Source organism: Ictidomys tridecemlineatus, chromosome 13 (genome assembly GCF_052094955.1).
Source record: "Ictidomys tridecemlineatus isolate mIctTri1 chromosome 13, mIctTri1.hap1, whole genome shotgun sequence".
In the NCBI taxonomy this organism is placed as follows: Eukaryota; Metazoa; Chordata; class Mammalia; order Rodentia; family Sciuridae; genus Ictidomys; species Ictidomys tridecemlineatus.
In genome coordinates, this window is record NC_135489.1 from 99,722,297 (window position 1) to 99,734,812 (window position 12,516).

At 36.6% G+C, this 12,516-nt stretch overlaps 1 protein-coding gene across 4 annotated transcripts in view; it reads left to right on the forward strand.

Annotated features, from left to right (window-relative positions):
• Sptlc1 (serine palmitoyltransferase long chain base subunit 1) overlaps positions 1 to 12,516 on the forward strand; it is a 61,369-nt gene that overhangs the window by 36,517 nt on the left and 12,336 nt on the right. For 3 of the 4 annotated variants that reach the window (XM_005340425.5, XM_078030677.1, XM_040271527.2), the window contains 4 exons: positions 5,998 to 6,105; positions 7,526 to 7,621; positions 7,913 to 8,009; positions 9,458 to 9,512. In XM_005340425.5, coding sequence (XP_005340482.1) covers positions 5,998 to 6,105; positions 7,526 to 7,621; positions 7,913 to 8,009; positions 9,458 to 9,512 — 356 coding nt within the window. Of the gene's footprint in view, positions 1 to 5,997; positions 6,106 to 7,525; positions 7,622 to 7,912; positions 8,010 to 9,457; positions 9,513 to 12,516 lie in introns of those variants that run through there. The other variant, XR_013430011.1, reaches the window with a different exon arrangement.

A 12,516-nucleotide genomic window follows, 5' to 3' on the forward strand; every position in this document is an offset into this window, starting at 1 on the left:
TAAAAGTTCTTTTTTTAAACATTTGCACAATTGATGTGTGTGAAATGCACCAACTCTTGGTATACAGTTTGATAATTTTAATAGATTTATATACCTCATCATCACCACCACCACAGCCAAGGTATAGAACATTTCCATCATTCCAGAAAGTTCTCTCATGCTTCTTTGTAGTCAGTATCTGTTTCTAGTCCCATGCAACCATTGGTATGCTTTTCATTTCTTTAAATTAGTTTGATCTTTATTGAATTTCATGCAAATTAAATAATATGTATGTTATAAAACTCAGCTTTATAACCTTGAAAGCAGTGTACTGTTTTTAGAAACCATGATCATTGAGATTTTCCATATCAAAGTAAAATTCACATAACATAAAACTGGCATTTTAAAGTATACAGGTCAGGCTAGGAATGCGGCTCAGTGGTAGAGCTCTTGCCCGACATGCATTAGGCCCTGGGTTTGACCCCTCCCCCAACACCACCAAAAAAAAAATTAAGTCTGCAGGTTAATGGCATTTAGTATACTCACCATGTTGTACAACCATCAACTCCATCATGTTTCAAAACAATCCATACCTATTAAGCAGTCTATATTCTTCTCTCCCTAACTCCTAGCAACCACCAATCTGCTTTCTGTCTCTATGGATTTACCTAGTCAGAATTCTTTCTATAAATGGCATTATACAACATGAGACCTTTTAAATATGGCTGACTTCATTCACTACTATGTTTTCAAAGTTCACATACATTTTACTGCTGTGTGTCATATACTTGATTCCTTTTTAATGCTAATCTTTCATTGTGTGAATATATACCACATTGTATCTGTTCATCTTTTAATGACTGTGGGTTTTTTCCTATCTTTTGTCTATTATGAGTAGGGCTGCCATAAGCAGGATCTTAGGATAAACTGTCTGATTTCCTGAGGAACTGTCGCACTGTTTTCCACAATGACTGCACCATTTTACATTCCCATCAGCAGTGTTGATTCTCCACATTTTTACCACCACTTATTTTCTAGGTTGATTTGTTTCTTTTCTTAGCCATCGTAGTATGAAATAGTACCTCATGTGGTTTTGATTTGCATTTTCCAAAAGACTAATGTGTTGAGCCTGTTGTCAGGTACTTATGGGCCATTTTTGTTTTTCTTTGGAGAAATATCTGTTCAAATGCTTTGCCCATTTTTTGTTTGGGTTGTCTTTTTGTTATTAAATTATAAGAGCTCTTTTTTATGTTCTGGGTACTAGCCCTTATCATATATATTATTTACAAATATCTTCTCCCATTATATGAAGTTTTGCTTTACTTTTTGATATTGTCTTTTGATGCACAAAATTTTTAATTTTGATGTGGTACAAGTTAGCTGTTTTGTGTCATATCTAAAAATCTTTTGTCTAATCAAAAGCCATAAAGGTATACTCCTTTTTTTCCTTTGAAGAATTTATAGTTTTCACTCATAGTTTTAGGCCTGTGGTTTATTTTGAGTTAATTTTTTATATGCTATGCTGTAGTGATCCAACTTTATTCCTTTGCATATGGTTATCTAGTTATTTGCATTGTTCGTTGAAGACTAGTTGTTTCCCATGAAATGGTTTTGGCATTATTGTGAAAAATCAATTCATCAAAGATACATAAGTTTATTTCTAGACTGTCAATTTTATTACATTCATCTATATGTCCATTCTTATACCAGTACCACACTGTCTCAACTTTTGTAGCTTTAAAATAAGTTTTGAAAGATTGTTTTAGCTATTTGGGGCCTCTTGAAAGTCCATTTGAATTTTAGGATAAGTTTTTCCATTTCTGTAAAATGATGCCATGGGGTTTTGATAGGATTGCATGAATATTGTAGATTACTTTGGAACATGTTGCCATCTTAAGGATATTAGGTCTTTGATCTGTGAGATATATTTTCATTTATTTAGCTCTTTTATAATTTCTTTGATTACTATTTTGCAGTTTTCAGTGAGTAAGCCTCGCTCCTCTTTCATTAAATTTACCACTGAGTGTTTGATTCTTTTTGATTCTATTATAAATGTGATTTTTTTTTGGATTATTTACTGCATGCTTGTGGAATTACAACTGATTGTACATATTAATGGAGTAGAGTAACATATTTCTATACATGTATGCATTGTATCATGTTTTTGTTTTGTGGATCTAATTCAGTATGTAATATGTCATGTATGGAGAGAGAGAGTTTTATTTCTTCCTTCAATTTGGATTCCCCTGCCCTTTTTTCCCCTTGCTGATTCTGGCTAGAATTTCCACCATGATATTGACTGGTTGTGTTGAAAGTGGACACCCTTGTTTCGTTCCTAATCTGGGAGGAGAAGCTTTCACTATTTCTCTATTTAGAATGATGTGAACTATTTTTCATAAGTACCTTTTATCAAGTTGAGGAAGTTCCTTCCTATTCCTAATTTGTTGAGTGTGTTTATCATGAGAAGTTGTTGGATTTTGTCAAATGCATTTTCTGCATTAACTTGTCACGTGTTTTTTTTTCTTTATTCTGTTAATGTGGTGTTTTACTTCATTTGAATTCAAAATAAAGGCTTTTCATATTATTTATATATTATTATTACTATGTAAGTTTTCATTACTTCTTCTGAGAATATAGCTCACTTCTGTGTTGTAGAGCACAAGAAATGTATTTTTCTTCTCCCTATTTCTTGAGAGTATCAAAGACTGATAGGATGATGTGGGGGAGGTGATGGGCCAAAAGGTATTAAAGTATGTTACATGGGTATGATCATAAGGCATTGCTGATAAACAAATATACAGTGAAACAAAAATATGAGAACAGACCAAGTATGTGTAAGTATTGATCATGTAAAGATTACATGATGCAACTAATGTTTGATCCTGAGTTTCCTGAGTAAGTTTAGCTGATTTCTCTTTCTGTGCTAGCACTGTGATATTATTAAATGTTTTCTAAAATAATATGATTTTTAGAAACTATAAAATATCTCATTCATATTAAAGAATGGGAAAGAGCAGTGTTGAGAAGATATAATTCTCCCCAAATTAGTTTATTCATTGTTGATGGACATCCAGCCCCTTCAACTCCCCCTCCCGTGTTTAACATTGGTTAGCAAGAATAGCCAGTAAAATGTCAACAGTGAAAAACAAATTATCAAAAACTTGTCATATGGGGCACCAAAACAGCTTATATATTTTATGTATTATTTCTGTAGCTTCAGCAGAAAAATTAATTTAATCTAATTAAACTTATAATTAGAAGTGTGATTCTGACCCAAGAACAGATACATAAGTCAGAGGAAGACTTTAGAACTACTGTTCACGTCATGTACATAAAAATGTACTAGCTGATTGCTATATTTAATCCAGTCATGAAACTGATTATATTCAAATTTTATGGGTAAATTAATTATACATTAGAGAAAAAAGTATCTGTAGACAAACATGCATATATCAGCTTCTAATGGATTATTAGATTGTGTTCTTTTAAACCAGTGAAATAATTAGAAAAGGTACAGATTAATACCCACCTAAGCCTGAAAATAAAGAGAAAAACATTTTGACTAATGTACCATATTAATGAAAACAAGATTCAAAATTAAAGCCACCGAGGGAGGAATATCTACATATCCCCAGGAGTTTGTATGTACAGTCAGACCAGTGTATAACAGATGGATTACATGCCTGTACATATAAATATTTTAACATTTACTTTTTTAAAATTTTGATAGATTACATGCCTGTACATATAACTTTTAACATTTACTTTTTAAAAATTTTGTATTGTGCTGTCTTTTTTATTGAGTTAAATTGGATCATTTTAGAGATCTAAAGTACACTCAATTCTCATTCACCATAGTTATGTTCTACCAAGTATTGCTACAAACGCTGACATGGGAATGCTAAGCTATGCTACTGAGGCAAATAAGGATTAAGATTAGGTTTCTACAGCATGGTACTGGTAACAAAACAGGCGGGTGGACCAATGGTACAGAATAGAGGACACAGAAACCAATCCACAAAACTACAACTATCTTATATTTGATAAAGGGGCTAAAAGCATGCAATGGAGGAAGGATAGCATCTTCAACAAATGGTGCTGGGAAAACTGGAAATCCATTTGCATCAAAATGAATCTGAACCCCTATCTCTCGCCATGCACAAAAGTTAACTCAAAATGGATTAAGGAGCTTGATATTAAATCAGAGACACGGCATCTGATAGAAGAAAAAGTTGGTTATGATCTACATACTGTGGGATCGGGCCCCAAATTCCTCAATAGGACACCCATAGCGCAAGAGTTAACAACTAGAATCAACAAATGGGACTTACTCAAACTAAAAAGTTTTTTCTCAGCAAAAGAAACAATAAGAGAGATAAACAGGGAGCCTACATCCTGGGAACAAATCTTTAATCCACACACTTCAGATAGAGCCCTAATAACCAGAATATACAAAGAACTCAAAAAATTAGACAATAAGATAACAAATAACCCAATCAATAAATGGGCCAAGGACCTGAACAGACAGTTCTCAGAGGAGGACATACAATCAATCAATAAGTACATGAAAAAATGCTCACCATCGCTAGCAGTTAGAGAAATGCAAATCAAAACTACCCTAAGATACCACCTCACTCCAGTAAGATTGGCAGCCATTAGGAAGTCAAACAACAATAAGTGCTGGAGAGGATGCGGGGAAAAGGGCACTCTTGTTCATTGCTGGTGGGACTGCAAATTGGTACAGCCAATTTGGAAAGCAGTATGGAGATTTCTTGGAAAGCTGGGAATGGAACCACCATTTGACCCAGCTATTCCCCTTCTCGGTCTATTCGCTAAAGACATAATAAGAGCATGTTACAGAGACACTGCTACAACGATGTTCATAGCAGCACAATTCACTATAGCAAGATTATGGAATCAGCCTAGATGCCCTTCAATAGATGAATGGATAAAAAAAATGTGGCATTTATACACAATGGAGTATTACTCTGCATTAAGGAACGACAAAATCATAGAATTTGGAGGGAAATGGATGGCATTAGAGCAGATTATGCTAAGTGAAGCTAGTCAATCGTTAAAAAACAAATACCAAATGACCCCTTTGATATAAGGGGAGTAAACAAGGACAGGGTAAGGACGAAGAGCTTGAGAAGAAGATTTACATTAAACAGGGATGAGAAAAGGGGAGGGGAGGGGAGGGGAGATAGTAGAGAATAGGACAGACAGCAGAATACATCAGACACTAGAAAGGCAATATGTCAATCAATGGAAGGGTAGCTGATGTGAAACAGCAATCTGTATACGGGGTAAAGTTGGGAGTTCATAACCCGCTTGAATCAAACTGTGAAAGATGATGTATTAAGAACTGTGTAATGTTTTGAACGACCAACAATAAAAAAAAAAAAAAAAAAGATTAGGTTTCTGTGAGCCTCTAGTCACAACATTTTTGTCACACTTAAAACACCTTGTTTTAAGTGCGTTTCTGTGTAAAGCCACCATGTTTAATATTGTTTACTCATTCTTCCTGAACCTATAGCCAACAGCCCCTAAAATTCATGCCTGAAAGAAGCTTCTCTGACACAGGTTTTCTCAGGGTACTTCATAGTCTTCTTGCACTTCAACCCTATAACTGGGAGCCATTTTAAATATCAGAATCACCAAGAGAATCACCAAAACAAGAAAAGTGTGGCAATAAGTAATGTCCATGAAAAGGGTACTTGTTAAAAGTATCTGAGCTGAAACAATGACTTATTCAACTTTAGCTAAGAACACAAGTGTCAGATAACTTGAATTCTTCACCACAACACTACACATGCCCGTCTTCTGACACTGTATATGTAAAGAGAGTTGTTGGTTTGGAGATTCCAAGTAAATTTTAACAGGTGAATTTGCAAATATAGGATTCACAAATGAGTCAACTGTGCTTACATTTTCAGGTTTAATTTTTTTTTCATTGAAATATACTCTATTGGCTGCTAATCATTAGTATTTTAAAGTTGGATTTTATTTAACACCTAGGTTAAATTAAAATATAAATACAAAGCAAGAATCTTTTTGGAAGAAAGTCTTTCATTTGGAGTCCTTGGGGAGCATGGCCGAGGAGTCACTGAGCACTATGGAATCAGTGTAAGTTCTCCATTTGGGGGAAATTCCCCTCCTATAGGAAACATATGGCTCTATTGTGCTGGGTTTTCATAGATATAAGACAGTGCTTCTCATCCCTGTAGAGGGATGAAACTATGGTCTCTGTCTTCTCACTGAGCCCACAGTGGGTTTGGTCATTCTGGCCAGGGGACCCCATCTTCCTTCTGGAAGTGGGAGTGTGTGATCTTGACTTTTCATGTCTCTTTCTAGAATCAGTTAAAGTTTGCAATGCATTTACTAAAATCATTAAAAATTGCCTTAGAAGTCCTTTTAAAAGTTTATGATAGTAGTAAAAGGATTTGTTTGGATTTGTTGCAAAGAAGTGAGGAGGGCAGGTAATATGGGGCCATAGACAAAACCGTTTTGGTCTTGAGTTAGTAATGATTATATCTGGGTGATGGGCATTCTTCATTCTATTCTATTTTTGTATATGCTTGAAACTTTTCATAATAAAAGGTTAACAATCTTTTTTTTTAAGAGCAAGATTACAGAAGTTTAGCAGGAATATAGATCTTTGTTGCATCTGTGAATCACTTAAAAACACACCAGATGTGAACTAACTATCAAATTCATTATCACAGTCCTCAAGATGTAATTACTGAAGATGCCATGTGCATACCTATAATTCCAGCTGCTCAGGGGACTGAGGCAAGGGTCTCCAGTTCAAGACCACCTTCAACAACCTAACAAAAGACCTTAACTCAAGGACCAGGAATGCAACTCAGCAGTAGAGTACCTCTGGGTTCAATTCCAAGTACCACATAAAATAAATTTTTAAAAAAGGAAGAACTTAATTGAACTCCTGCTATGTACCCAAAATGGAACTTGATGCTAGGGGATGGAGCAAAAGAAGAGAGAGAAAAAGTACAAGATCAGAAGATGTAGGAACTTAGAGGCCCACAGGGTAGCTAGTTAGGTTTATCACTGCCCAGTTGGTCTGCTTTGGTCAGAAATTCTATTGCCATGATATTTGGAGTTTTGGAGTAATTTCTCAAAAAAAAAGGTAGATTTAGTTTTTTCTGGGGTAAAAGCCAGTTAGCCCACTGTTTTAGCAGTGGAAAAAGCTTATTTTATAAATTATTTTTTTAACATTAAACAGCTTCAGATTTCATCTTTTAATTTACTTTTCCGCTTTGAGCTAAGTGTGAATGCATGATGAAATAGCAGAAAAGTGTAAAATGAGACACTTCAGAGAAGACCATAAAACTGTGATTCTTATAGCAATAGATTTAATAAATTTTTTTGTATCTTTTTTTACTCTTTTATTTTCATGTAGGTAGCTTGTTTGAGTCCATATATTTACAGACATAATTAACACTGAAGTTTTATCTCTAGAATTGATGTCCATCCGGTCGTCTCCCCCCATGGAGGAATAACTATCACTTTCTCCTGATTTTCTCAGATTGATGATATTGATCTTATCAGTGCCAACATGGAGAATTCACTTGCTTCCATTGGAGGTTTCTGCTGTGGCAGGTCGTTTGTAATTGACCATCAGGTAAGCCTTTCTTAAAAACAAGCAAAATCTGACACTGGTTGCTTCATTGTCACCTCAGAATAATACAGAATTTTACTCTGAATTTATCAGTTTTTATTTAAAAGCCAATTTTTTAAGACTCTCTCAATACCTTTAGGAATTATCTCCCTTTTAACAAGTCTTTGTATGAATTACTTGTGGCTGAATCTTACCCCTTCACCACATGTGGAGACACTGTTCAGTAGATAGTGTCAAGATCCAAATATTTACCCAAAGAAGTATGTGTGATGCTTCTGACTTATTTCTTCTTAGCGACTCTCCGGTCAGGGATACTGCTTTTCGGCTTCATTACCTCCTTTGTTGGCTGCTGCTGCCATTGAAGCCCTCAACATCATGGAAGAGAATCCAGGTACAATCTTTTAAACTCAGGTTATTTTAACTATGTTACTGGCTTGCTTTTTTGGAGGAATTAGCTAAAGGAAATTATTTACCAAAATAAAATGTAGGCTCCGAATTACATTTCAGGTTGAACATCGCTAGTCTGAAAATCTGAAATCCAGAATTCAATATTTTTTGAGGATAGCCATGCACATTTCAGGTTTTCAAATTAGGGAATCTCAATTAGTAAGTTTTATGTAAATATTACAAAATTCAAAAAACTCTTGAAATCTGAAATGTTCCAAGCACTTTGAAGGAGGGTTCTCATCTGTATCTGGCAATCATAGGAAGAGTGACAGTGAAGAGGCTGTCCCTGCCTCAGAGGCGTGGACCAGAGCTTCTGTCCTGGGCTTGGACATGGAGCCAAGCATGGCTGCTGCTGCAGCTAGAGAAGCGGCCCAGAGGAGGGGGGCACATTAGTGCTGGCCTAGACGTTGTCATTCATGTAAATTCTCCAGGCACTGTTTGGTTTATAGTTTTTTAAGAAATTAACCAGAATGTGCTGCTCTTTGGCATTTCTGAATTTATAGCTATTTTAGTTTTTTCTTTCAGCCTTTGAATCACCAGCGAGTACTGAGGCCAAGCCTGGTTTACCAATAGCTTACTTAGCAGAACAAAAGTCAACAGGGAATTTAAAACGTGCTCTTTTTACCAAAACTAAAACAAAAGGAGAAGCAGGCCTGATACCTGGCATGCCTGAATCTTCAGTGTTGACATTAATTCAGAGAAGCAGACGATATGAGTCAAATTTGTGCATACATCCAGAAGCTTACTTATGAGGTGGTCTGACTCCTCTGCTTCCTGGTCAGATACTTTTGTTTTTGAATTTTCCTTAAATTAAAAAAAAAAAAAATTAATGATATAGTTGACTTTTTTTTAACCAAATAATTTAGAATAAAGAAATAAGTTTTATTTTTTGCCATGTTATCCGTAGAATCTTGGAATAACAAGAGTAGTTGTTTTACTCAGAAATCATCATTCCAGATTTTGCTGAAAGTGGAGTGTCCGAGTGAGAAGAGGCCAGGTAATAGGTGCCAAAGACAAAGTTCAGGCTTTCAGAGGAGTGCTAATACTGGCTCAGTGCTACTAATTAAAAAGACCTGCAGCATTTTAAACTGATGCACTTGAACTGGGCCTTTAAAAATATTTTAAAGTTGGGCTAGGGATGTGGCTCAAGCGGTAGCGCGCTCGCCTGGCATGCGTGCGGCCAGGGTTTGATCCTCAGCACCACATACAAAGATGTTGTGTCCGCCAAAAAAACTAAAAATAAATATTAAAAAAATATCTCTCTCTCTCTCTGTCTCTCACCTCTCTCTTTAAATATATATATATACACATATATATATATATTTAAATATATATATATATATTTTTTTTTAGGTTATACTACCAAATGTTTTTTTTTTTTTTCTCATTTAGGTATTTTTGCAGTGCTGAAGAAAAAGTGCCAGCAAATTCATAAAGCTTTACAAGGGTAAGTGATATAATTTTCAACCAACATAATTATCTGTACCATACTTAAACAACAAATGAAAAGTTTAAAATTTGACCACATTGCAGCCGAGAAACCAAAAACAGCTCACTCAACTGTTTATTATAGGTATAAAACTGGGGCAACTTTTCTGCCTTTGTTTTTATAAACAACATATTATAGCAATACAGAAGATAAAAATAACAGTCCAGCATCTTCCCACAAGAAATCACCAAGGAAAACACTGTAGTATTGCTCTTAATCTGCACAGATAAAGAGTGTTAAGTGTTATGTCACTGAATGGCACCTAGTTCCTCCTGCCCATGTTACTTTTTAGTAAACTAAGTTATATTTTAAATTAAGACATGAAAAAGAAATGAAATTGCAGTGAGTGTTACATGTGTTTCTTTTTATAAAAAGTAAAAATTGCAGAGGAACAGTTCTTTAATAAGATTTCTCTTGAAAAAAATTAAGGTTGGTGACATCTTCACGCTGATTTCTGGTCTCATAGGAAATGATCTCACACTGCCTGAGGGTTTCCTTGTTGCCTCCTATGGCATAGTGCCTCTTCAGTTGTGGAAGTCTTTCTCTGTTGCACCATATGGAAACCAGGGACTGCTGAAAGAAAAGGGGAGTAGGTAAAGGAGTAGATTGCAGCTGTTCCAGATAAAGTAGGGCAGAGACAATTAGAATTCTGGGTGTGTCTGTGATAGTAGCAGAAGTTAGTCTTGCATGATTCATGCTGGAGGGATATTACTTGTTGATTCCAGTTGCATTGATTCCTGAAATATTAATATGCCAGCACACTGCAGGATGCTGGGAGCCCTGTACATTCATCATGCACACCTCAGATGTCCTTCCCTGTGTTCCTTTCCAGAGTCCAGGCCTCCATCTCCCCCAGCTCTGTCCTGCCTTTTATTCTCTCTGAAATTCCTTTTTGTGGGCAACCTAACCACACTGCTGTCACTTAGTCTTCCCCATTTTCCAGCCCCTGCTCTATTATATACAAGTCATTGCAGGCCCTTTATCTTAAGGACTGAGCACCACTGGTTGTCCACTCTGCCTTATCACCAGTCCCTCCCCTCTGCTGAGTTATTTCAGTAACATTCAAGTCCTCTCGATTTTCTTATCCTTAAACTCCCCATACTCATGTCCCCACATTTCCCTCTAGCATATCTACCCCATTTCTTGGTTTCTCTTTGTAGCTAATCTTCTCAAGATTTGTGTGTACTTTCTCTACATTCTCATTTCTCACTTCTACTACAAACCTACTGCTGAGACCTGGCTTTTACTCTTAACCAGTCTTGTGGAGGTCCGGTCCCCACTGGCCGTTACTGTGATACAAAACCCACCAGGCTTATCTTATGTCGCCATGGTTTTCACACAGGTGACCACTCTTTCTTTCCTTCTTGAGGTTCTGCTACACCACATTTGTGGGTTTCCTTCTACAGCTTTGAATTGTATTATCTTTGTCTCCTTTAAAGGCTTTCTTCAAAACCCTGCTCTTTAGGACTTCGTTGCTGGCCCTCTTTTCTTTCATTACCGTCTTAGGGTTTTTGCCTTCTTCCTTACCTGAAGTTTTAAATTGTTTCATGACCCCCGTGTGTGGACAAATCACAATTTTGTTTCTCTCTGCCTGCCACACTTTGGGACTCCAGGTCTTACATCTACTCACCTACTCAGTAGCAACACTTGGAGACTCTCCCAAGTTCCTCATACTAAACACATGCTGAAAGAGAGGTAGAAGGGACAACAGATGAAACAGAAGTCTGAGGCCAGTGTGACAAGAGGGGAGAAGTAGGGGAAGCCATGGAAGGTGAGGGCCAGGTGATGACCTTGTTGGCCATGGCTCAGGCACAACGGCAGTGCATGAAAGAGTGGTACGGCACAACTCGACTTAAGTCATGACATAAGTACTCGTGTGTAGTGTGAAATAATATATTGTACTGTAATAAGAACAGAAGCAAGGAGACTAGTTAAGAGATTGATGCAGGCAGAAGGTGGTGTTGAGTTTCACCTCCATAGTAGCAGTTAAAAGTGTTTGAGTTCTGGATATATTTGAAGAGGAATCCACTCTGTCTGCCAGAAGTTCAAATGCAGGGTGAGTGAGAAAGAAGATTCGAGGTTGATCTTAAGGTTTTTGGACTGAGCAACAAAATGGAGTAGCTGATAAGTGAATGCATAGAACTGGAAGAAATATTTGGTGGGGAAATTCAGTGTTGAATGTACTAAGCTTAGCAAGCTCATCACACTTCCAGTAGAGAATGGCATTTGGATACACAAGTTTGAGAATGAGTCCTGAGCTTGAAGCCATTAGCATGAGATATTGTTTAAGACATTTCAGTGTGAAGAAGTCAAAAAAACAGCCAAGGAGATCGAGTCAGGAAAAGGCAGCGCAGAAGAGGCCAACTGAAGAAGGTGGTATTGTAGGTCAGCATGCAGCGTGCTGCTTCTGACAGTCCTGGCAGGTCCCCAAACGTTGATGAATCTTTGATTTCATAATATGGAGTTTACTGTGAGCACTTCAGGAGGGGTGGGATGCCTGGTAGCAGGAGGCTCCTCAGAAACTGGGAAGAACGGGATTGAACACAAAGTAGATGACAGTTTTTATCAGTTTTCTATAAAAAGCAACAGAAACTGGACAGTGGCCACAGGAAGAAACTGGAGTCAAGAGAAGATAAGTAAGGACAGCTTCAGAAACATCCAGATGACACATCCTTTCTTCTAGTGATTTATAGGGCAGCCACCATCATAGACATTTCCCATTTGTACATAGGTCTGCTTTTGATCCGTCTCTTCCATTTATTGGTTTATTTGCTCAATTCTGTTTTTGTTACTATATTTGCTTTTATTACTATCTTAGTTTTGGAATACAGTTTTCTCCAAAATTATTACTAGCATTTTGATTGGAATTGTATTAATTTTTTTCAGTACTGTGGAGGGAATTGTCACCCATGAACATCATCTATTCATTTAAATCTTCCTTTGTGTTCTTTAGTGGAATTTA